Here is a 26963-nt window from a genome sequence, read left to right as displayed (position 1 = left end):
TTTTTTTTTTCTTCCAGCTCATTTGACAGATGAGTAAACTGACGCAAACAGGGTTAAGTGATTTGCCCAGGGTCATACAGCTTGTAAGAGTCTGAAGTTAGATTTGAACTCAGGAAGATGAGTTTTCCCGACTCCAGGACCAAAGCGCTATCCATTGTACCACCCCACTGCCCTTGATCCAAGAGTAATAGGAGAGTAAATGAGATTGTGATTCATTGTTCCAGAAATGGAGATGGAAAGAAAAGATCATAATGTGGAACATGTTTGATGAGGCTTAGGAGAAAATCACTAAGGCGCTGAAAGTGAAATAAGACTGGAGCTTTCCTGAAAATAACAGTTGCCAAATAGGAAATGGGGGCCCTGGGGAGCAGACTCCAGGATAAAAGTTTCTCTAAGTATCGACAGCAAAGTCACTTGGTGATGTTGAAGCTATAAAGAAGGTTTTGGAAGAGGAGGGGGTGAGGATCAAGTCTTAGGCTGAGGAGCTGGACTTGGAAAGTGACATACTGCTTTTCTGAAGGGAAGATTATGTACACGTTCTCTCTGTGTTTGGGTATTCAGTCTGTGCCTTTGCATGCACACGCGCCGCATAATAAGTGCGTGTGGACTAGAGACCTCTTCTGGGGAAGGGGAGGCTGATGTGCTGAGCTACTAAGCCCCTATTGGAGTGGATCCCTTTCAGACTGCGAATCAACACATTTGCAAAAAAGGAGGGGCTGAGAAGATCAGGATTTAAAGGCGGGAATCTGAAAAGCACTCTGAAGAGAAGGTGGGGGGAGGAAAGCAGAGATATCTGCCTTCAGCTCTTCGGAAACAGAGGTAGGTGGAGTGGAAAAGCTGGAAATCCTAACTCTGGGGTTAAGTGTGTTTTTATTTTTATTTTCCAGAGAGTGGGGCAGGGAAGGGAAAAGGGAGGACGGATTCTTGGAAACGGAAAGGGAAAACATTCTTGGAAATGTGGGCTAGACTTTAGAACTAAAATGTGAGAGCTGAAAACAAGATCACAATTGAGAGGGACTCTAGAACACCAAAATGTTTGAGCTGAGAGACGTCCAGTTTGGCAGAGTTGGGAAGGGATTTTAGGGCAGGGAATATCCAGATTAAAAAGTCATGTAATCTGATCTCTTCATCGTACAGACGAGGAAACTGAAACTCAGAAAAGTTATTATTTTTTTGTTGGTGGTGGTGGTTGGGGAAAATCGCAGTTTCTAGGTCTTCCCTCTGCTGGTCAGAGGGAACGTGTGTGAATATGAAGAAAATGGATGGAGGACTTTGTAAATGAGGTTTCCGAAAGAAATGGACATGCTTCTTGAATAAAACATGCAGTCGAACAAAGCATCATTACCCAGGGAGCCATTATCCTGGGTAAAAGACAATGTAGACCCCCACCGAGGTCCCTGAGTTTATTTTTTTAAATGTCAATAACCGTATTTCTGTATAATTGTTTTTTGTTTGTTTTTTTTTTTTTTTTGTAATCCTATGTTTTATTGTATGCATTTTAAAACATTGTGAGAAAGGTTCCCTGGCCTTCACCAGATTGCCAAAAGAGTACACACACAAAAAATAAATAAATACAATTTCTGGTTAGGAGGAGGAAAATAGGGAGCTGAGAAAAGCAAATGGTTAAGTTAGGGTGGTTGAAAGTAAATGAGAGAGAAGGAAGTAGAGAGCATCTGGTAACCTATAGTTCCCCGCAGCTGTTTCAACAGCTGCTGGTTCTGGTAGCTGCTAAGTGGAAGGAAACTCATTCTAGGTTAATGAATTAGTTGTTTTCCTTTATTTAGTTTTTCACTGCTCGTTCAGTTTACTCTTGCTTTCCTCTGTTTCTAGCCCAGTTAAGTCAGACGTGAGCCTTGCCTTTCAGAGTGTAGATACATTCCAGAGACAGAAGGATCTTGTCCTCTGGACAGATTGGTGCCTAAGGCTAAAGGAGTCCAAATAGGAAGGAAGTTCTGCCTGGAGGAAGGAGCCGAAGCAGAGACGTCTTCTCCTTTGGGAATTGGGAGCCAACTCCAGAAATCAGTGAGCAAAGAGGAAGCTCCTAGTGAGGGAGAACGTGGGTGTCGGACTGAGACTAAGCTAACTTAGTCCCGGTTTTCGTCCCATGGCCCAATCTGAGCTTCCACGTCGAGTGGCCACTGTCGTGACGGGACTACTGGAATGCGTTGCCTTCTCTGGGCTGATCTTTGGCTGGACCTCGCTGGTGTTCGTTCTCAAAAGGGATCACTACTTTGAGGATTTCTGTGAGCTGCCCGTCAATCTGACAAACAATGCCACTGAGTTTACAGGTAGGAGCAGCTGCTGCTATGGGGATGGGGTGAGCTGGGGAGGGGAGGGTCTTATGGATCAGGGGGAATGTCTCAGAGGAGTCATTTTTTTTTTTTTATGGCGAAAAATTTCATTTCAGGGGGATTGAAATCTTAAATGAGCAGTGTAGAGCAGTGTCATTCCTTTTTGCCAGAGAAATTTTTGTGTTCTAAGGGTATCTAAGTATATAAAACAGGTATACTGTCACTGATTCAAACATTTACTGATAATAAATCATAATTTCACGACCTCCCACATTCAGTTATGAGACCCCATATAGGATTTACACAGTTTTAAGACATTGGGGTGTCCAGGACTGGAAGGACCATCTCCCCATTGCCCAGTTTGATAAGTTCAAGATTCCCCAAGGAGATAGAAAAGCAGTGCTTTGATAGAGTAAGATTCCCTTGAAGTAAGGGATTGTTTTGTTTTTGTATGTACAGGACTTGGAACAAATATACTTAGTAAATGCTTGTTAATGAATTGATTCAAATGCCAGCTGTGGTGGAGAACTTTCCTTAAAAATATGTCATGAACTCCACTTGGCTCTTGACCACAGCTTGGTGATTTTGAACAAATCATTTGACCTCTCTAAAGAGAGGTCTCTATTGCATGGGGAAAATAACACTTCCCCCCTCTTTACTCATGGGAAGTTCTTATGAAGTCACTTTGGAGAAATGTGAAGTACAAATGACACAGGAATTGAGATTGCTAAAACTTCCTATTTTCTGAACCTCTTTCCAGTCTAGTTTTAAAGTGACATTAGGAACCAGTTCTGGGAAGTTTTCATCCATTTTTGTTGGGGAATTGGGTCTGTGTCAGGACCTGTGGGTAAAATGGTTTAGAGGCAATTTTTCCCCCCTAAATGTAAGGATGAATTTTTCTTGAATTTTAATATTTTGGTTTTTTTTTCCAATTACATGTCAAAATAATTTTTAAATGTCCTTCAACAATTTTGAGTTCCAAATTCTCCCCCACCTTCCTTCCCCTTCATTGAGAAGGCCAGTAAAATGATAAAGGTTATGTATCAGCAGTCATGTGAAACATTTCCATATCATTATAAAAGAAAACACCCCCCCCCTCCACCCAAAAAACAAACCAATAAAAAAAAAACAAAACAAAACAGTAGTTTTGATTTGCATTCAGATTCCATCAGCTCTTTCTCTGGAGGTGGATAGCATTTTTTCATAATAGGTCCTTTGGAATTGTCTTGCATATTTTTTTATTATTTTTTCCTCCCCAATTACTTGTAAAAAATAATTTTTAAAAAACATTGTTGAGTTCCAAATTCTCTCCCACTCTCAAAGGCAAACTTTTCTACCAACCATATTAAAGTGAGACAAACTGCTTCAGAAGGCAGTGAGCTTTCCCAAAGGAGATAGTTGCAGCTGTGCAATGGGAAGAATGACAAATGGAGTTGGAAGACCTGGATTTAAATCTTGACTTTTAACTATTGTCTATGACCTGGGCAAGTCACTTTAACTCTATGGGCCTCAGTTTCCCCATCTGTAGAATGAGGATAGTAGCACAATGTTTAGTGAAACTTGAAGTGATATGGAAATGTTAAAAATCATCCTCTCTCTCAGCATTTTGCAAAACCATATAAATGCTATGGTGATAATGACTCCTCTGGAGGTCTACAGGCAGGAGATGATGAAGAGATTCTTGTTTTTGTTCATGGATCGTATTAGATAATCCCCAAGGTCCTTTCTAATTCTTGGAATTGGAAGTGGAAAAGGAGGAAATGTCATATTTTAGCATGAGTCTGAGGGGTAGTTGTATCTAAGTACTGGACAAGTTTTGATTCTTTAGATATAGGGATGGAGGGAGAGAGGGAGTACCCTTGAGATAGCTAGGACAAGGGATCAATGGGACAAAGCTATCTGGTAGCATCCTGTCACCCTAATTGTTGCTACACTGAGGGAAAAGCTCATTCTTTCCCTGACTTGCTGAAGTATACCAAGATTTTTGGTGTCCTCTAAATTTTGGGACTCTGGAGAAGCATACAAGTCACACCCTGCCTAGTTGCAGCTTTGTTTATAGTTCTAGCTCTGTTTAAAGCATGTCCTTTAAATGACATGAGAATTCCTATATTTTCTTTTCTAGAATGCAGCGCTCAGGATTCAAAATTGTCCCTTATCTTTACCCTGGCTTCTTTCTCCAACAACTTCATGACATTCGGGACCGGCTACATCTTTGACCGCCTTGGAACCACCGTGGCTCGTCTCATTGCTATGTGAGTTTCTGGGGCCCAGGCTCCTAAATCAGGGGTTGGCTTGAGAGCTGCTACCACTGCCATATTTGGTAGGAGATCTAGGCAGTCTGAGGAGCCGATAGCTACATAGCCCTCTCTCCTCTTGGCTAATTTACAACTGTTTCGTTATGGAAATTGAGATCTAGAAAAGGAAAGAGATTTGCCTAGAGATGCTTAGTTATAAGTGACTGAACAAGGTTTCAGACTTAGGTTTCCTGATTTTAAATCCGGTGTTTTTTTCTGCTGTAGTGACTAACTTTTCATAGACTAGAGAATATGTCTCTCTCTCAAAACCAAAAAGAAACAAAACAAAACAAAAAAGCAAAATCAACACCAAAACCCAAGATAAACTAACTTGCAAAGAAAACATATTTACTTCCCACAGACATTGTTCCCACTCCTCAAATGGCACTTCCTCTTGTGATAAATACAGTTAAGCTAAACAAAGCAGCCAGTGCTCATTTCTGCAAGCATATGAATTGTACATATAGCCCAGGACCTCTTTCCCAAGAGGACTCACCAATAATCCTCTGAAGTTCCAGCTGATCACTGCATTGAACACAATTCTGGAGTCTTCCTTTATAAATGTGATCATGGTGTAAATTGTTTTTCAGATTTTGCTTACTATGCTCTCCATCATTTCATACAAATCCTTTCATGTTTCTCCAAAGTCTCCAGATGTATCATTACTTATATGATATAACACGGTCCACTAATTAAATCTACTCTGATTCATTGTACTATTTCCTAGTCTCTTTCTTTGCCTTCTTTTTATTGATAGTGATGTGGGAAAGATTAGTTTCTAGATTCCCATCCCCTCCTAGTGAATGTAATTACCTTTTGATTCACAAATCCTGGTGCCTTTGAATTCCAATAGAAGATCCGGACCTGTCCCAGCCCCACCTGTATCTGAATCAACTTTGGGGCTACACCCAAAAGTCCCTCGAGCTAAATCTCCCATTATAAAAAGGCCATGCTGGGAACCCCTCTTTGCAGAGATTCCAAACATGGTAGCCATGTGAGGACCCTCTGTCCACTGGAGTGCCCTCCTTATCTCTATCTTCACCTATCTCCTTACTTCCAAACCCAATAATAAACCTCTTTTATCAATCTAGCTCTTGGGCCAATAAATGCTTTTATTGGGAACTCGTGGCGCTACTAGAGCTCATTTACCTCCGTATCCTTGCGCCGAATCCAAGGGAGTTGCAGGGGAGCTTTGCTTGACTCCCTGTACCCCAAACTTGCCACTAGACCTCAACTAAACCCTAATTTCATTTAAGTACCCCAAATCTAGACCTCAACAATAGCACTTAGATCAGGGCTTCTTAGACTTTTTCCATTTGCTACTCTTTTTCGCCTGAGAAATTTTTACACGACCCTAGGTATATAGGGATATACAATAGGTATGCAAATCAAACATTTACTGATGATAAATCACAATTTCATGACTCCCACATTGAGTTAGCCATATGGGCTTACAGTTTAAGAAACTTTGACACAGATGAGAGCCCACTCACAAGAGTACAGTGACTTAGAGTGATATAACACATATATTTCAGAGATGTACCTTTCGCCTAGATTTCTTAGGTTAAGGATCAGGGTTTCTTTTACTGAACTTCACTACCTAGAAACACCCTGACTGATCTTCTAACTAATTGTTAGTTTCTGCTTTGTTTTATTTTTAGTGTGAAAGGGTCCCAACTCTCTCCATATAATATGGAGACCATATGATTTTGGGACCATATAATATGTTCTATTATCAAGCCATTTGGGACCACTCTTAGAGAGACAGGCCAGGCCTCTTGGTCCATTTCAGGTTCTCTCTCATTTTCTTTAATCAACTCATTTTACACCTTATATCCACCTGACTGCAGTAAATCTTTTTTTTTTTTTTTGGTCAGCTGACTAAATCTTTTTATCTTTCTCCCTCCATCTCTCTAAATTGGCAATTTTCTCAATACTTAAGTTTTCTATAATCATGGAACCGAAGAGAAGGGAATCTCTCTTGCTCATCTTTTGGTGAACAGCAAAAAGAAAATAAAATGACCCAAATAACAAAAAAGTGGGTCCCAAGCAGGAATGTCTCCATTCTTTCACTCTGGGACCTGAGTGTTCTCTCTTCACAAGTCCCTTTTCTTTCTGCATTTCAGAACTCTCTATGCTGGAGCCACACTTCTTGTAGCTATCTCTTCTCCAGGTAAGTACCAAGTGCATGGAAGGAAGCAGGATACTTCACATAAGCCCTCCCACAATGCTAGGGTATTAGACTAAAAAAGCAGAATGATGTTGGGGAAGGGGGAAGAGAACTGGGCTTAGATATTTCTTATCCATTCAATTTTCCTGGGTTTTCATTTAATCATTAATATCCCAAGGACAATCCCCGTTCACCTCCTTAACTAGCCGGTGGCACTGCTGTCCATATTTGTACAAAAGGTGATGCTTTTTAGAATGTCTTCATGAACATCCTATTGGAAGTCAAAATGAATTCTGTAAGGTGATGGAATGGGTTTTCTATTATTCTTATTTTACCAAAAAAAAAAAAAAAAAAAAAAAAAACCTAACATGAAGTATCATACAACTGGGATTCCCCGTTTTGTTGTATAATATACTGGAGAAAGATGACCTGGATTTAAACCCCACATCTCTCTCTTGAGGGAGTCACTTATCCCTCTGGATCTCGGTTTCCTTATCTTTACTATACAGGTGGGTCAGTAATAAATGGTCTTTCAGCTCTAAGATTCCATGAGATTATTTCTTATCTTTGTCACCTGAACTATTTCAATATTTTATGACATGACATTGAGGAACAACTGAGAAATGATTGATTTGGTGATGGGATGGAAGTTCGGAGTGGGTGGAAGGTACTGAAAACAAGGATACATGAGTGACTTAGAAATATAAAATAGGTATGCAAATCAAATATTTACTGACAATAAATCACAATTTCGTGATCCCCACATTCAGTTAGTCTTATGAGGTTACTGCTGACAGTTTAAGAAACTTTGGCCCAGATGAGAACCCACCCACTTGGGACTTTGGAGAGACTTGGAGTGTAGAAGCTAAGAAAACTCTGTAGACCAGGCCAATCTGTAGTGAAAATAGTGAACACCTACTATGTGCCAGGAAATATATTAAATACTTTACAAATATTGTCTCCTTTGATCCTAACAACTCTGGAAAGTAGATGCTATTAGTGTAACCTTTTTTTTTTTTGTAATTGTGGAAACTGAGGCAGACAGTGATTAATTAGTTAAGTGCCTGAGTCAGTGTTCTTTCTGAGTCCAGTCCCAGGGCTTTCTCCATCATAAACATCGCCCTTCTTCATCCCTTAGAATATCCCAAGGTGTGTAGGGAGCCCCATCCTGGCTTAGTAGAGAGCTGACAGCCGGGAAGACTGCCAGAGGTAGTTAGGCTGGAAGATATTGAAAGGTCACCTATAGCCTTCAGGGCAGGGAGAGGAGGAGATTGTTACTGATATTCTAATAGTTTGAAGTCCAGAATGGATCCACATAGTAGTTCTAAGACTTTCCCAGAGTTGAGTCTGAAGTATGTGGGGTGGGGCTATGGCTTTACTTCTAAGAAAATATTAGCTAAGTTTATGATTAGTTATTGGTATTTGTTTTTGGTTTTGTATTTACTTTTACTTTTAATATACCATTGTCCCAGTAGATTGAAGTCTCCAAGTAATCGGGGTTTTAACAATGGTAGTGTTTTAAAGGCTTTAGGGAATAGTGGATAAAGAGCAGAAGTGAGTCTGGCATTCCTTGGGATTATGGTCTTTCTCAGACGTTTACTGGTGATGGGTGTGACCCTGGGAAAGTCAATGCCCCAGGTAATGAAGCCTTAGTTGCAGCTTTAGCTCATCTGGAATAGACTTTATTGCTGTTTCTCCCTCTCTTTCTCAATAATGGTGGATCTCTCCCATGGGGTAGAGAGCCCTATATGTCCTATGAATATGTAGCAATCTAGATATGTTCTGCCATGTCTCAAAAGGTAGCAATAGGAACCATGGGTAAAGATTGTCAAAAAAGTAGATTTAGGCTGATGTCAATTAAAAAAAAAAAAAAAAAAAACAACCTTCCTCACATGGAGAGCCAACCCCCAATAAAATGAATTGTCACTGTAGTCTCTTTACTTCTTCACTTCAGCTCTTCAAGCAATGGTTCAAAGATTACTTGTTGGACATTGATGTAGAAGAGATGTTTTATTTTGGTGGTGATGGGTGGACTATGAGTTACACTAGATGGTCATTAGGGCCCCTTCCTGTTCTGAAGTTTATATTTTCTTTATAATAATTGGCAAAATGCCCGATTTTCTTTTCTTTTCTTTTTTTTTTTTCTTTAACTTCAATCTTGTTGATAAAATGAGGAAAATACTTGTGGTACCTCCCTCACTGGGGTGTTGTGAAGATCAGTGGAGATGAAGTGTGTCAAGGTCACTAGCATCCCTTTGGAAATATCTGCATAAAAAAGCTACCGATTTAAAGAACTTTAATTATATCATCTCATTTGTTTCTCCCCACAACCCTGGAAAGTTATGACTATTAGTGTTATATTTTACATATAAGTGACTGAGGTTAAGCAGGTACTTAGTCATGTCATAATAAGTATGGTTAATAGCTCACTTATCATCATCAAACTATAAATAAAATCATAGATATTGCTCTGGAAGGCACTTCAGAAGCTTGCTAGCCTAGCCCCTTTACTTTACAGTGAGGAAGCTGAGACCCTAGGAGATAAAATGATGAAATTAATGTTTATAGAGATAGTGAACATCAGAGGTGATGTATGGACCTAAGTCCTCTGATTCTGGCACTGAGCATTCTTACTACCATACCCTAGGCTTATGAGATAAAGAGCCTTTTCTACATCATGGTCAATATGTAACATTTTAGCTTTTGCTTAAAGACCTCCAGTGAAGGAGTGATGGGAGATCCATTGATGACAGTGATGGTCCGTTTTATTGGACTATTTATTTTATTGAACTCTCCATGTTGGGAAGTTTTTAATCAACGTCAAATCTAAATCCACTTCTTGGTATCTTTCACCCATAACTTCTGATGTTGTTTTTTAGGACCAAGTAGAATAAGTCTAGTTGGTAGGACTGGACAGAGGCAGGAGGAGCATGATTGTCATTTTACAGATGAGGAAACTGAGGCTCAAGAAATTAACCAAAAGCTAGTGCTATATTGGCTCACATTCCATACATAAGGGGAATCGAAGAAAAATATGAGACTCATCTGAGTCAGTTTTTGGAGAAACCATGACCTGTATTCAGACCAGTGTGATAAATGACAGGTCTTCTGATGGACTCTAATCTTCTAATTAACACCATGATGCCTTCTCTATATAGTAATTGTCATTTAGATAAGAGCATTGTAGATTGTAGAGATCATCTAAATATGAACTCTCTCATTTTTACAGAGAAAAGGGAAGGTGAAGTCCAGAGGAATCAAATGACTTGCTAAGGTCACTTAAGTAATGAATTTCCACCCACATCTTCTATTGCCAAATCTAGCATTTTATGCTCTTAGCAAACTGCCTCCGAGCTCACTAGCTTTAAAAGGTATATTCTACCAAGCTGATTATTCCTCTGCAAATGAGTGACATTAACACCTCTACCCATTGGGAGAGAAAATGAATTTAAAATATGTGTCTATAGTTTGTTGAGATTCATAAGTATTTTTTTTTTTTTTACATTAATTCACTTGGTCTTTGTGACCACAGATAAGGAGTCAGTTTCATCCTTACTTTGCTGATGAGGGAACAGAGACTCAGAAAATGAAGGAGCAGTCCTAGTTCCCACAGCCCTGACTCATTCAAATCCAGGTGGCTTGAAGTCAGAAAGGGTTATTTTCTTCATCACACTGTAGCTATTTCTTTAAACATAAATCTGAATACATGCACACCTCTACACATACATACTCCAGCCACATGTATGTATTTATGTCCATATCCCCACATTCATATACATCTACTTGCTTGCATACATATAGGATGATTAACCCCTTTCCAGAAAAAAGGTCCTGAGTTTGGATTTGACCCTAACTATAACGGGGATTCTAATTAATCACTTTTTCTTTGAATCCCAGTCTTATCAGTAAGACAGATAATACTTTCACTACCAGTCTTGCCAGGCTGTTGTGATGACCAGCTTCACATTTTGGGGGTATCCTGTCAATTCATTGCCTCATTGAACTTGGAGGCAGAAGGCAGTTTAGAGAGCAATAGTTCAACCCTCTGTTGACAGAAGGGAAAACTAGGGAAAGGTAAAGAGATTCCCACATACTATAGAGGCAGAATTTGGCCCAGGTCTTGGAGCTTGAATTGAAACTAGTATTTTCCGCTATGATGCAAACACAATCTGTTTGGGGAGGACGGTTCTGCTACAGACTAACCCTGAAGCATTGATCATGTTACTTTTCTTTTTAGTCTCGTCTCGTAGAAGCATAAAAGGAAGCGAGGTGACACAATGTATACTGTGTAGAGTCTAGAGTTCTGAATTCAAATCTGGCCTTAGATACTTATTAGCTGTGTAATCCTGGATAAGTCACTCAACTCTGTTTGACTCAATTTTCTTATTTGTAAAAATGAACTGGAGAATGAAATGGCAAACCATTCTAGTATCTTTGCCAAGAAAACCCCAACTGGGGTTACAGAGTGGGATAGAATTGAAACGACTCTATAATAACAACTCACAGGTTTCAGAGTACAATATTATTTTTAAGTTCTTATGAAGAAGGTAAGTGAGGACTCCTCCTGTTTTCTATTTTTGTCTGAGCTCTCCCCGGCTTCCTCCATTTGTCCCCTGGGACAGCGAGGTAGATTATTCAAATTCTCTAAGGCTGCTTCCTGGACTGGCTAGAAGTGGATTTGTATTTCCTTTTCTTTTCTATGAGCCTGTTAGAAACAAAAGGATGCAGGACTAGCTAATTGTGGGATTGTGAGGCAAGGACTGACTTCTGTAAGAGTCCAGGGAAAGGAAAGGAAAGGGAAAGGGAAAAAAAAAAGGTAAAGGGAAAAGGATGGTAGGTTTCCTGGAGATGTGACAGTATACGTTGGGTTTTATTAGGCTGGGGAATTTCTAAATCTAAGGTCTATTAGACTCTGGGCCTGTGGTTCTTATGTCTGCTCAGGGAAGGGAGAGGGGAGCAGAAAGGAATGGAGCTTGAAGCCCCTGTAACCTCTGTCTGTTTTTTCCAGGTACGGGATTGTTGCTCTTTGCAGCTTTCCCAATGCTTGCTGTTGGAGGCCTTTTGTTTCTGCTTACCAATTTGCAGGTAGGCCCTTCACTGCTTTGTTCCTTTCCCTAAAGGTAAAGGAGGCAGGGGAATGACAAGAGACAAAGGACAAGGAAAAAGGGAAGAAGTAACTTCTTCTTAACTGGGCTTAACAGCTGTGACCCCTAGGGGTTAGAGCTTTAGAGCTCTGGTCAGGAGCAGTATTCCAGGGACATATTATGTGTACGTATTAATAGCTTGTTGGCTATCCATCCTCCAGGTGGGGAACCTATTTGGCAAACACCGATCCACCATAATCACCCTGTACAATGGAGCATTTGACTCTTCCTCGGCCATCTTTCTCATCATTAAGGTACTTTCGTTCCTTCAATCTCCCTTCCCTTCACTATCCTTGAAACACTTTCAGAGAGAGGCTAATGAGAGTGGCAGGCAATTTCTTCCAAGAACTTGGTCATTTTTCAGTCTTTTCCATAGGACCCATTGGGCAGATTTGTCATTTTTGTAAACTCCTTTGGGATCTCTTTCTCCTTTCTTTTCTTATCTCCTGATCGATTCCTGGATTCCATTCGCTCCCCTTTCTTATTCATCTTCTGATTTGAACATGTTATCTCTCTTACTCATGAAACGTTCACAGATTGCCTATTTCCTCCAGGGTGAAATAAGACAAGAGGAAGTCCTTAGACCTGAAACTGGCCTTTCTACAGTCTCTTAACCAACATGGCCTCTCGGGATCTCCATCTTTCTCCTCTGTGCCTTTGCATGACTCACGGGCCATCTTCTCTGGAAGTCTTTTGTGCTCCTCTTAGTTCATTTCTTTTTCTTCCCCCAATCATGTATATACTTATCTGTACTCCTGTTGTATGTCCCATCCCATAAAATATAAGCTTTTTATAAGTAGGAACCAGTTTGTCTATATCCCTGAAACTTGATATAATGCCTCATAAGCAACTAAGCATTTCATAAATGTTGGATTTGATTTATAAGCATAAAGAGCTCATTGAAGGCAATGCAGGTCCTGAGGCAAGATCTCAGACTGAGTGCCCCTTCATCAACCATTAAGGTTATCTGAGGCAGAAGACAAGAGGGATTATATGATCACAGTACTGGAAGAGACTTTATTTTTTTTTTTTTCATTGAAAACAGCATTTTATTGATGGATGGAGGAGAAATAAAATATACAGTTTACCCACCGTTAGGAAAATACAATTTTGAAATGTCAGTTTCAGTTTAGCAACTTCTCTTTAGTAAGAGTTTCCACAAAATTACAAAAGGCAAATTAAAACTTAAATTTACCATGTGGATCTTGGATTTGAAGAGATTCTATTTAGATGTAAGAATAGAAGAGTACCATTTAATCATGCTAATAAAGAGTTGAATGTCTGGAAGGGGCATTAGAGGCTAGTTGCTTCAACTTTGGTTTGACAGTAAGTGACAGATAAGCTGAGTGACTTGGTAAAGATCACTCTCATTTGGTAAAGGTGACATTCTCAGATGTGGAATTCAAATTCAGATTCACCCTTGGGACTCAAGAGCTAGTGTTGTTCTGTCTGTTCCCAGCTTTGAGATTTCACCCCAATGGCTGCTGTCATCAGAGTCATAAGCATGTGTTATCCTGACATTACTGTATGGTTCTCACATGTATGAGGAAGTCTTCTAGAGATTCCAAAACAGACATGTAACCAGTCTAGTCTCATGGTGCTCCTGAGTCCCAGAGATCACAGAGGCATCTCATATTCTTCTTATGGGAGACCGATCAACACATTAACAAGCATTACTTAAGTACCTACTATGTGCCAAGCACTGTGTAAGGAACAGGAGGTAAAAAGAGAGAAATGAAATAATTACTGACCTCAAAGAACTTATATTCTAATCAGGAAAACAACATTATATAGAAAGCATGTGTGTGTGTGTGTGTGTGTGTATGTTTACCTCTCTATACCTACATATATAAATATTGTTGATTGGCCGTCTTTAGTCTTGTCCAACTCTTTGCAACCCCAAGTTTTTTTTTGGCAAAGATACTGAAGTGATTTGCTACTTTCTTCTCCAGGTCATTTTACAGAGGAGAAAATGGAGACCAAAAGGAGAAATAATTTATTCATGATCACACAGATAATAAGCATCTGAGGCTGAATTTGAACTTGGAAAGATGGGTCTTCCTGACTTCAGTCCCAGTGCTTTATCCTCTGTGTTACTTAGCTGTCCCTATATATGTATATATATGCATACATATATATGTGTGTGCATGCATATCTATCTATATAGATTTATATCCATCTTTTAATGATTTATCTATCCATATATCTATCTTTCTATCTATATCTATTTGTCTATCTTTCTTGTATCTATATCTATCTTGTATCTATATTTATTTATGTATTTATCTTTTATTTATCTATATTTTCATACATTTATCTGTCCATCTACATCTTTTATCTATTTATATTTCTTATCTATTTCTTTATTTATCTATACATCTATCTGTCTATCTCTCAACATGAAAAGCAGGTCACTTGGGGAGGGAAGGTACTAGCAACTTGGAGGAATTGGGAAAGGTTTCACATAGAAGGTTTCACATTTGAAGGTTATCAGAGATTTCAAGAGAGAATGGAGGAGAGAGAATCCTTCAAGCATGTTTGTATGTGTGGAATAGGGAGGGAAGATAGTCAATGGGTATAACCATTGTCCACGCTCAGCAAAAGAACATGGAGCTTTATCTCTGGAGAGCAGTAAAAAGGCTGGTTTGGTAGACCATGGTTCTCTGTTTTTCCTCTCCCTTCCTCACCTTTCCCCCTTGACCTCTTGTAATAATGCTGACTGAGCTCTGAAGCTAAGAAGCTCTTAGAACTCAAAAACTTGCTGACCCCTGCAGGATCAGAGCCAGCTCTCAAGCAGACCAAAGTCAAAGGATCACAGAGCTGGGAGAGATGTTAGAATGCATTGAGTCCGATCCTATTATTTGACAGATGAAGAAATGGCCTAAGAGAGGCTAAGTGTGGTTTGCCCAGGGTCACCCAGTTAATATTTTTGAGGCACTATTTAAATTCTGTTCATCTTGATTCCTTTTTTAAAATATGATTTTCTTTTTGTTATCATCATAATTAATAAAAACAAAAAAAGAAATAATTTAATTCACTTATTAATTAAATTAAATAATTTAAATAATAAAAACATATTTATTTTTGCCAAGGCAATTGGAATTAAGTGACTTGCTCAGAATCACCTAGCTAGAAAGTGTTAAGTGTCTGAAGTCACATTTGAACTCAGATCCTCTTGCCTTCAGGGCTGGTGCTCTATTCACTGGGCCACCTAGCTGCCCCTATTATTATTATTATTATTTTGGTGAGGCAATGGGGATTATGTGACTTGCCCAGCACACATCTAGGAAGTGTTAAATGCCTAAGGCCAGATTTAAATGGGTCTTCCTGACACTAGGGCCTGTACTCCATCCATTGCACCATCTGACTGATCCTTCTTCCTGATTTCAGATGAAGTACCCATCCTTTCCAAAATCCTTGCGTACCTGTTTAACCTAATGCTCTAGCTTGAGGTGTGACCTTTTATCCACCATTATCTACTTATATGACCTCAGCTAAGTCATCATCTCACTTCTCTAGTCTCCAGTTCCTCACTGGTGAAAGAAGGGATGGAACTGAAATTTTTTTCAACATCCCTTCCAACAACAACATTCTATTTTCTATAACATCTTCCGATTCTGACATTTTCCCAAGATTTCTTTCAGTTCTTAATAGTTTTTTTCTAACATCCCTTTCATCTAACAAACTGGGTGGTCTCAGGCAAATCACTTAACCTTCTGACCTCAGTTTCCTCATCTGTAAAATGAGAGTTGGATTCGATGGGGGTCTTCCGGCTTCAGATCTTTGAATCTATTCAATTGAAAGATTCATTCCATCCAATGATCTAATTATGAGAGTCCCCTCTTTTAAAGCTCAAAGAGATAAAACTAATGGTGGGATTTTAGCATGTCAGTGTTTGTGTGTGTGTGTGTGTGTGTGTGTGTGTGTGTGTGTGTGTGTGTGTGTGTAAGGCAGACACTTGGGGTTCCAAGAGGCTCTGCCCAGACCTTTTCAGTCATCCTGAAGAGGTAGTAGATCATAAAGCTGGCTCTGGCTCAATGGATGCCCTCAGGGTAGACATCCTCGGGATGTCAAGTTGAATGAGCTTTTATGTTAGGGTCCCACATCCTTACTGACCTACCCCTCTTTTTTTCTACAGCTTCTCTATGAGCGGGGCCTGAAACTCCAAGTCTCCTTCTTCATCCTCTGTGCTTTTAGCATTTGGCACCTCATCCGTACTTTCTTCCTCATGCCCAAGGGGCACATTCCCTTTCCACTGCCATCAAACTACACTTACGGGTAAGATCTAGCTTTTCCCCCAGATGAGGGTCTGATGGGGGACAGGACATTAATGTTACGGCCAACATTACTATCCTAGGATGCTGACACAAGTTGGGGGCAGGTGGTGGAAGAGTAAGGGTTGGGGGCTGGAAATGAGAAATAAAGTTATCTCCCATGATAGCATGTTATCCTGGCAGAATCCCACCACCATCATCCCCACTCCTCCAGAACAGGATTTTTTTTCAGAGCTGTCTGTGAATTCTCCCCAAACCCTATGGAATGTTAGCCAGTTTTTGTCTTCCTTCCCCCCAGTTCCAGTTCCTGGCACATTGTAGGTGCTTGAGACATGTTGTTGAAGAAAACCTGACTGACTTTGGGGGTTGGGTGGGGCACCTCTTTTCTCAGCCTTAGTTGTTCAAGGAGACCTGAGGGATTCCAAGGAACAAAAGATGAAGAAGTCAGCAAGGAAGATTTAGAACTGAAGCAGCAAGCTAATGCCCCCTCCCAGAAAGGTAAGCCTCTAGTCCCTCTTTCTATCATCTGCTTTCACTCCATCACTGCCTTGCCCTTCACCTGATCATCTTAGGATCTATGCAGATTTCCTCGTGCTTCTTAGAAGTCCATCTCTCATTGGGATCCTCTTCTCTAACCTCTCCCACATGACTTTTTAAATCTTTTTATTGTGATCTATTTTACTATCACTTTCATTTCATCTCTCTCTCTCTCTCTCTCTTTCTCTTTCTCTTTCTCTTTCTCTCTCTCTCTCTCTTCACTCTCTCTCTCTCTCCTCTCTCTCTCTCTCTCTCTCTCTCTCTCTGTCTCTGTCTCTGTCTCTGTCTCTCTGTGTCTCTGCCTGTCTCTCCCTCCTTCCCTCTCTCCCTCCCCCCCTCTCCCCTTAGCAAAAAATAAAAGAAGAGGGTCGGTAAGCCTCTAGTCCCTCTTTCTATCATCTGCTTTCACTCCATCACTGTCTTGCCCTTCACCTGATCATCCTTAGGATCTATGCAGATTTCCTTGTGCTTCTTAGAAGTCCATCTCTCATTGGGATCCTCTTGTCTAACCTCTCCAACATGACTTTTAAAAATCTTTTTATTGTGATCTATTTTCCTATCACTTTCATTTCATCTCTCTTTCTCTTTCTCTTTCTCTCTCTCTCTCTCTCTCTCTCTCTCTCTCTCTCTCTCTTTCTCTCTCTCTCTCTCTCTCTCTCTTTCTTTCTTTCTCTCTCTCTCTCTCTCTCTCTCTCTCTCTCTCTCTCTCTCTCTCTCTCTCTCTCTCTCTCTCTCTCTCTGTGTCTCTCTGTGTCTCTCTGTGTCTCTCCCTCCCCCCCTCTCCCCTTAACAAATAATAAAAGAAGGAGATCGGGTGGGAATCAGGGAGCAAAATTACTCAGTATGTCAGCTGAGTCTGAGATTTGCAGTATTTCCCCCTCAGAATTCCCTACTTTCACAAAGAAGGAAGTTGCTATCTGATAATAATCCCTGACATTCCCACCCTTCTACAATCTAGTCTATATTTCTCTTTCTCTTGATCTTTCTCATCTATTCAACAAATACTATTATTTTTAATAACTACAGGGCAGTCCAGTAGAGAAGGCTGATTTTAAAGTAAGGAAAATGTAGATTCAAACCCTACATGACACATAATTATTATTGTCATCATCATTCTTATTAACATGTATACAGAATAATTATACAATTATCATATACTTTTACACACACACGTGTGTGTTTGTGTATATGTGTGAATATGTATATGCAATCTATACTACATAGTAATTGCTAGTTATTACTGGTTACTACTGGTATTAATCTCATTTTACATGTGAGGAAATTGAGGCTCAAAAGCTCTGTGACTTGCCTTTGCTCATGTGGTCTGTAAGGATCAGAGGCTGGATTTGAACCTCGATCCAAGACTACTTACTCCATTCTGCTCTGCACAGAAATTACTTAAATTCTCAATATCCTCAAGCAATTTTCTAAGCTTTTAAGCATTATCAGATTAGGTGGTAGTTGAGTTTGGGCTTAAATCCTGCCTCCAACAGTATTAGCTTTCCTCCTCTTAACAGTAATAACAGCAAACTCAAAGTATTGCTTTAAGGGTCAAAGGAGTTAATATATGGGAAGCATTTTGTATACCTTAAAGCACCATGTCGGTAGTGAGCCAGCTAGTATTGGACCCTCAAATGAGAAAGGGAGCTAGAAAAAGGCAGCCTTCAAATGTTTTCAGGGTTGTAATTAAAAAAAAAAAAAAAAAAGAATGAGACTTATTCTATTTGATCCCAGAGGAAAGTACTAAGGACAATAAATAAATGGAAGTTTTGTAGAGATTGATTTAGACTCATTGTAATGAGAAACTTCCTAACAATTCCAGCCACTCCAAAAATGACCTAGATGTGAATGGCCCTCTGATCATGGATCTTCAAGTAGATCCAAAATAGTCACTCAGAGAGAGATGTCTTATTCAAGTTTGGACTGGACTAACTGGAAGTCATGGGATTCAGAATGGCAGGTAGTGTCTGCAAAGGGAGAAGAGCTCAGAGTAAAGTAACATGAGGATGATTGGCTGGTACACAGAGGATCATAGATTTAGAGCTGAAGGAAGCCAAGAGAGCCATCGATTCTAAGCCCCTCATTTATAGCAGAGGAAACTGATGTACAGAGAAGTTCAATGGCTTGTCCAGGGTCACACCAGCTAGCAAGAGTCTGAGGTAGCATTTGAACTGTGCTTTTCTTGACTCCAGGTTCAGTGGACTATCTACTATACTATGTTCCATTCATTATAGTCTACTTGTGGATTATAGATAATATTAACTAACATTTCTGTAGCATTTCAAGGTTTACAAGGTTTTTTACATAGGTTATCTCATTTGATCCTCACAGAAATCCTGTGTGGCAGGGATTTAAATGGTCAGGATCATGCAGCTAACATATCTGATGCAGGATTTGAACTCTATTCTTCCTGACTACAAGTCCAGTGCTCTCTTCACTGCCACACACCTAATACAGGTTCTCCCACTGCTCAGTCCCTGGCCATAATCTCTCCATTTACTCTTTTCCCTGTAGTTTTCCCTTCTCCTTCCTTCTCCCTAACCCTGTGGGGGCTCTCCTTTCCTCAGCCAAGACTGACCAGAGTGGTTCTCCCTCTTTCCGGAGCTGTGTGCTATCCTGGCGATTCTTTTGGCACTTGATCTGGCTCTCTGTGATGCAGCTGTGGCACTACCTCTTCATCGGAACCCTCAACCCCATGCTGAACCTACTGGCCCAAAGGGACCAGAATCTAGGTACTTGCTTGGAGGGTGGAGGAGGGGCCTTTGGCCTGGGGGGGATGTCACACAAACGTGGAATGGGGAGATCTCATTGGCCCAATTCTGTTGCAAGCTAGGGATGTGGAATCCCATGAAAATTCTTCCTGTTGCATTAGCTCTCTTAAGGTTTCCAAAGGGCTTTCCTTAAAAGGGTCACGAAAAATAGGCCCTACAAGGATTCTCCTCAGTTTGCTGATGAGAAAAATGGTCTGTGAACCATAGAGTCATAGCTTTAGAATTGGAATAGATAGGAAGCCATTGAGCCCAATCCCTTCATCTTATAGACTGAGGGGGATTTCATTGCTGAGACAGACTCTCACAAGTGACTGCCTGAAGTGGGATTTGAACTTGGTTTTTTGACTCAAGTTCATTGCTTTATCTACTCCATTGGGCTGCCTTTCAATGAAGTTGAATGGCTCGTTCATGATCTCTTAGCGGCTGGAATTGGAAGCTGCTTCTCTGGGCACAATCAGGATCTTTCCATTGTGTGAGTTTAGCCCTCTTGGGGAAGAACATCATTATTAAAAATCTTAAGGAATGCTAATCTATGAGGGAAGCAAGCCCTGGGTTTTAGCTTTGCTCCTGCCACCGATTCATTAGTCATCTTAGACAAGTCATTTACCTACTCTGGGCCTATTTGTTTTCCCCTGTACAGTGAAAACATTGGACTAACTGACCTCATCATCGCCATGAACAGTAGCATTTATTAAAATATTTAAAAGGACTGAAGCTTCCACTCTTACCCAGACTGGAGATGCATGGGCTGTTCATGGGCCTAATCTCTCTCTCATCAGCAGGGAAGCTTTGAGCTCTCCATTTTGGATTTGGCTTTGGGCGATCTGATGGGTTCCCCCCATTTCACACTAATGAATCACTATAGTGAACCAGATTCCAGACTTAATATGGACATCTGATCAGCAAAACCCATTGCAGCTTAGAACTCACACGTTTAGGAGATTCTTTCCTTTCAGTTTACTTATAGCTGGAATTATAGACATGAATAGCCTGGCTTTTGTTAAGCATTTATTAAGTGCTCATTATGTTTTAGACACTGTGCTAAAACACTGTGGATTAAAAAAAAAAGAAAGAAAAAACGAATAAAATAAAACACTGTGGAATTAAAAAAGAAAGAAAGAAAAAACAAAATAAAATAAAACACTGTGGATTAATAAAAAGAAAGGAAAAAATAAAATAGAACATTGTGGATACAAAGGAAGACCAAGAAAAAATGAGTTTGGGGTGGGACAACAGGGACAGGTATGGGTAGACTAGACATTTCCTCTGCTCAGAACTGATTCTTTCTTCTCTACCATCATCCCTTAACCACTGCAGTCAGCTCCTATACAAATGCCTTTGCCATCACTCAGCTTTTTGGGGTGTTCTGTGCCCCCTGGAATGGATTTTTCTTGGACCGCCTTAAGAAAAAATACCAGCAAGAGGCAAGTAAAAAAGGTAAGACTTGTTTCTCTGTCCAAGGTCTTGGAACCCCTTCAACAAGTTTTTTTCCCTGTCTTTCTTTTTCATTGTTTTGCCTCTTCTCCCTCCTTCCTAGCAATTCTAGGTCTTTGATAAATGACAATACACCATATAGTGGTGGTTGGGAAGAAAGAGATCTAAGGTTGGGTGACTTCTGATCTCAGGATATGAGGTTCCATGGATGGAGAGACTAAAATCTGACTCATGCTAGTGACTAGAGTTAATCCATGGGCTGGGCACCAGGGTGTAGTAAATGGGAAAGAAAAGGAGCCAACCAGGGGGAAGAGATAGCCTGGGGAGTGGAGAGAGAAACTCACAGCTTAATAGTTTTTTGATTTATCTGCTTAAAAAATATTACCTTTCATATACTGCAACATATCTAACATATATAGGACTGCTTGCCATCTAGGGGAGGGAGTGAAGGGAGGGAGTGGAAAAATCGAAACAGAAGCGAGTGCAAGGGATAATGTTATAAAAAAATTACCCTGGCATGGATTCTGTCAATATAAAGTTATTATTAAATTAAAAAAAAAGAATATTACCTTCCTTGTTTAAATGTAAAATCTGTTGTCCCCTGCCCTCTACTCTCCTGGATCTTGTTCTTCCCATAGAAGTTCCTCCCTACCCCAATTTTTCTCTTACTTCTGAGCCTTTCAACTTCCAATTTCCACCCCGTCTCTAATCTTGACCTTGAATTAAGCCAGTCTCTTCCCGGACCAGGTTTTCCAGAGTCTATGGCAGACCTTCACTCTACTTTCCCATCTTTGACTGTAACATCCCTGTTGTGCCTCGGCTTCGCCATCTGTGCCTCCATTCCCATACTTCACCTTCAGTATTTAACCTTCATCCTACAAGTTATCAGTCGATCTTTCCTGTATGGAGGGAATGCTGCCTTCATCACTCTGGCGTAAGTAGGGTTAAGGCAGGGAGGTGGGAAATGTGTGTGTGTTTGTTGTGTGTGTGTGTTCTAGAGCAAAGGAGACATCCATTCTAAACCCTATGGAATGGGGCCAAAACTGGACAAGAGATCAAAAGAAATGGGAGTTAGATGATTAATGATTGATTTTGGGACTGGATGACTTGTGATAATCAATGAGTAATCATCAGTAGTTTTGGTGTTAATTTTGGTTGGAGATCTTCAATGGAGTGTCTTAGGAGTCTATGCTGCTTGACATTATTTAATTTCTTGGATAAATCCATTGATCAGCAAGCATCTATTAACTACCTACTGTATGCTAGGGTGAACAGAGTGTGCAGAGAGGACTAAAACCTCTGGAGTGAAGGCTTGCTGGGCTCTTTAAAGGGCTGCTCATCTACCTTTGGTGTCCAACTCTCAGCTGTGGCTCGAAGAAGCTGGAGAATGTACACATATGTATGTTATTTGTGTATACTAGATTTGAATCCAGATCTTGGTCCTTAAATCAGCTCTTTTTCCAGTGTGCTTCTTAACCTCTCAAGATGAAAAACATAAAGATCAATAAAAAGCTTTTTCACTTGAGTTGAAAAAAAAAAAAACTCATTGGGTTTCAAGGATAACCTGAGAGTAGCTATGGCTAAAACAGTTTTTCTGAGTAAGTATGCTTTAAACTGAAGCATTGCTAGCTTGACATAGTCATCAAGAAAGATTTGGCAAACATTGAGGGAGGCATAAAGTTCAGGACTAGAAAGATAGCCATTCCATGTGGTTAGACATCTGGGGTCCAGTTCTTGATACCAAATTTTAGGACTGATATTAGCCTGAGGACAACATAGATGATAAAGAAAGGGTCTTGAGTTTCTGCCATGGGACAATGTGTTGAAAGAACCAGTGATGATTACCTTAAAGAAGAACAAATGGATCAGTTGTTTTTAAAATTTTTTTTTGTTTATTTCTACTTTTTCTTCTTTAAAAAAAAAATATATATATATATATAAATTTATTTGGATGAGTGCTTAAAGTACTTCAAGTTACCTTATCTAAGTATTCTTAAAGAATCTGTCACATGCAAAGGAACCCAACCCTGCTCTGCTTGGCCACAGAGGACAAAACTAGAAGCAACGATTGAAGTTGCACAGAGGTGAATCAGACTTTGAGGTCAGGAGAAACTCGATAAAACTTAGAGCTGTTCCAAAGCTGACTCTGGAGGTTGTGAGTTCTCCCTCCCTGTTGGTTGTCAAGCCAGAAAGAAATGAGACACTTACCTGATAGGTGTGATGGAAGAGATCCTTATTCAACTGAGGGATGAACTCTTTCTACTCTGAATTTCTGAGATGAGTTCTTTGGAGGGAAGAAGAGGAGGCTGGGAGTAAATGCAAATGGAAAGATGGAACTAGAGAAAGGAGAGATGATAAGAGCTGAAGCCAGAGGCCAGAATGCTTACCTGGAGGCCAGATCTGGTGTTGGTTCTGGCTTTATAATTCATTAACTGTACAGTCTTGGAGAAATCCTTTACTTCTCTGACCTTGTAAAATGAAGATCGTCCTGGACTGATTGTCTCATAGGGCTAGAGGGAAGTTCATTCAAGAGAATGGGTAATGCACTTTGTAAAGAGAAGATATTGATAATGTCACTATTGCAGGCTGGTCATCTTTGGAAAGTTGGCTAATGGACATTTTTTCTCTTCATCTTTCAAAAAGAATTCTTAAGAGAAGCCATTAACTTTTCTCTTTTTTTATTTTTATTTTTTTTAAAGCCATTAATTTTTAAAACCTTTTTTGGTTGGGGAAGGCATGGTAATGGAGTAGCAAGGAAAACCTGACACCAAAGGACCAGGATTCAGGTCTTGATTCAGTTCCTCATAATCTTTGGCGTATTATCTCTCTGAGACTCAGGGTTTTTTCCTATAAAATGAATGGATTGAACATGGCAATCTAAGAGGAACCTTCTACTTCTAAAAAATTTCAGCCTTTAAAATTCTGGGCCTGGAAGAAAAAGAGTAAGATAATGGGGCAGTAAGGAACATGTGCAAAATATGAATTACTAGGAAGTCCCTAGAGTGGAAGGGGCAAGCTAGCTTACTGGGTTCCATTCCTCTCCACAGCTTTCCTGCTGAGCACTTTGGGAAGATTTTTGGGACAGTGATGATGTTGTCAGGAGTGATCTCATTACTGCAGTTCCCCATCTTCATACTCATCAAAGGGCCCTTGGAGGGCAATCCTCTCTATGTGAGTAACATCCCTGTGGTTCCTTTTTTCCCCTATCCTGCATAAGAAGGCTGGCTGGGGAAGAGGGTGAGCAGTAAAGGGGAGGAGGGGGAAGATGGCATAAGGAGGACGATGTAAGAGGCTCCTTAGGAGCTCCCCATAAGGAACTGTGGCTGAGGGTTTCCTGGATTTCGCTGCCAACAGCAAAGGAGTTCAAAAAGGAGAAGCAACTCCATGTAGCAGACTGCTTGTTGGGTTTAGACTCAGGACTTGGCTTTTAATCCTTTTATTTTCACCACTTGTATTGTGTGTGAGATCTTGGGCAAGGCACTTAACAGTGCCTCAGTTTCCTTTTTTGTACAATGAGTTAACTCGATGACTTCTAAGGTCCCTTCCAGATTTATGTCCATCTTCCTATGATACAAGAAATTTGATAAACTCAACCTTGATGGGGGAGAGAATGAGAAACTTTTGATTTAAGTCCATTTTATAAACAAAATATAATCTATTTGATGAAGCCCGAGAACTTGCTTTGAACTAAACTTCTGAATACATGTTTTATCTCGGAGGAACCAAGGAATCAAAGGCAGAAAACCTACATTAAGGCCCTGTTTCTGCTGCTCATAAGCTGTTGAGATTGTGCCTGTGGTCCTGGAACCACTCTGACCCTTTCTTTTCTCATCTGTCCAATGACTAGAATTCTCCAACTAAGAGAGGCTTACCTGTCTCACTGGTCTCTCCTGGGGCTGAAATGAGATCATAGAATCCAAATTGTAAGCACTCTTCAGAGATCATTCGGCCCAAGCCTTTCATTTTATAGGTGAGGGAAATGATCTGGACCTCAGGTAAAGACCTTCCTTAAGGTTACCAGATCACAAGAGGCAAAGCCACCAGTGTTGTTCCCATTATATTCTGCCTTCATTTCTCAGAGGTTCACCTGTCCTGGATGCTCACTTAAATGGCCTCCCTAAAAATACTGGCTCTTAATGAACCTTCCCAGGAACCAGAAGATCTGTCCACCTCTTCCTCGTGTCCAGAGGAACTGAAATTTCAGTCCTGTTAACATCCAGCTGTGTAACTCTGACTGAGTCGCTTTCCCTCTATATGTGCAAACTCAAGGGATTGGACTAGCTGGGATTGCAGGGGTTGGTTCTGGAGTCAGAGGTCCTGAGTTTGAATCTCATCTCTCATACTTAATATCTATAAGTCAGTTCATCATCATGAGTCTCAGTTTCCTCTCTTGTATAGTAAAAAACTTGGAGTAAATGGCTTTGATGGTTCTTTTCAGCTTTCATTCTATAAGTTTATAAGCAGTTCTTATTCACGTTCTATTTTACCATTTATAATTTAGTAATAAGCAAGACACCCAAAGGATGGAATCATGGGTATGGGTCACCTAAGACATAGCCATAACTAGAATCCCTGCTTCCTGGAGGTCATACCACACATCACCTCAGAGGAAAAGGGCTCTCAGATCAACTTCAAAGATAAATTCACACCGCAGAGGGGAGATTTCAGATCACAAAGTCCTAAAGGGAGAGAGATCCTGGGCCACACAAACTGGCTTTGAAAGAGGGATTAAGATAAGGTCAAATAAGAGAACTCTCTTGTTGGGGAAGAAATAAGCTTTTAGGGCTTCCTGTTTTAACTAATCCGATGCTCCGTTGTCTAAATTCTGTGAGTACCCTACAAATCTTGGTGCTCATGCTCAAGCCCTTGTTACCTCACCTTAGGTATTGCTTTGACTGAGGTGATACCCGGCTGCTACTTATTATCCCCTCTCTTCTCTCACAGGTAAATATCGCGCTGATACTGGTCACTGTCCTCTCCCTTATCCACCCCTTCCTCGTGTCCAGAGTGTGGCGACGTCAGGAAAAACAAGTGTGATGTCCCATGTCTCTTTATTCCCCTTCTTTCCCGCTCAGGACTTCATAATCACGCAATCTGCTGCCTTTCTCTGCCCCCCTCGCTCTTCATGTGTTACCGAGCCTCCTTACAACTCAGTGAAAATGCTTAAAAAGTCATTTTCTCTAAGCCGAGGATTTTATTAACCTTAGGATAGACAAGATCATGAATTATTTTTTTAAAAAATGTTTTTGTACAAAAATAAAAAAGGTGTGAACACCGATGTATACAGACCTATCTGGGAGGCATTTCTCTCTTTTGGGAAGCTGGGCTGGGTGGGGAGGGCAAGATTCAAAGGGCTGACAATCTACCCGATTTGCTGTGGTGATAGACTCTCGTTGCAGCAGCAAGAATATCCCTTGGGTATTGGGGGACTTGGTCACCCTAAGAGGTTGGGACCCAAATTCTAAAGCTGAATTCAAGGTCAAGTGAGCTTCATAAAGGACCTTGTCTTAAATGGTATTTTTTTCCTTCATCATGGAGTCCAGTAAGCATGTCATTCAGTTAAACAAGCAACTATTAAGCACCTACTGTGTCTGAGGCACTAAGTCAGGGGATATAAGGACAAACCTCATCTCTAAGGAGCTTATATATTCAGCCGGAGGATATATCATGGAAACTAGGTAAGTAAATGGAAGATGGTTTGAGGAGAGAGAGAACCCTATCAACTAGAAGCTCAGGTAGTATATGTCTGAGCTGAACCTGCTTGGAAGCTAGGGATTCCAAGAGGCAGGGTTGAGGAGGGAATATTTCCCGAATAAAATGGATAGCCTGGACAAAGGCAAGGAGGCTGGAGATGAAATGCTGAGTTTGAGAACAATAAGAACGTCAATTTAGTTAGAATAGAAGTAATGTCAATGGAGTAAAGTATACTGAGCCTAGAAAGGTAAGCTGAGTCAGATTGTGTAAGGCTTTAAATGCTTGACTGAGAACTTGGTATTTCATACTAGAGGCAATAGGGAGCCATTAAAACTTTTTGAGCAGAGGAGTGAT

At 40.4% G+C, this 26963-nt stretch overlaps 1 protein-coding gene across 1 annotated transcript; it reads left to right on the top strand.

Annotated features, from left to right (window-relative positions):
• Positions 1–650: 650 nt before the first annotated feature.
• Positions 651–26207, top strand: SLC43A3 (solute carrier family 43 member 3). Its single transcript, XM_051964274.1, has 13 exons — positions 651–819; positions 1831–2288; positions 4414–4543; positions 6712–6758; positions 11764–11840; positions 12061–12153; positions 16038–16177; positions 16565–16671; positions 19278–19442; positions 20799–20918; positions 21663–21849; positions 23963–24086; positions 25860–26207. Exons 2-13 carry the CDS (start codon positions 2105–2107, stop codon positions 25950–25952), a joined length of 1467 nt encoding a protein of 488 aa, XP_051820234.1. The 5' UTR covers positions 651–819; positions 1831–2104; the 3' UTR covers positions 25953–26207.
• The last annotated feature ends 756 nt before the right edge of the window (positions 26208–26963 follow it).

This window comes from Antechinus flavipes, chromosome 6 (assembly GCF_016432865.1).
Source record: "Antechinus flavipes isolate AdamAnt ecotype Samford, QLD, Australia chromosome 6, AdamAnt_v2, whole genome shotgun sequence".
Lineage (NCBI taxonomy): Eukaryota > Metazoa > Chordata > Mammalia > Dasyuromorphia > Dasyuridae > Antechinus > Antechinus flavipes.
The sequence above is the reverse complement of the archived record's forward strand: the minus strand, read 5'-3'. Positions and strand labels throughout refer to the sequence as shown.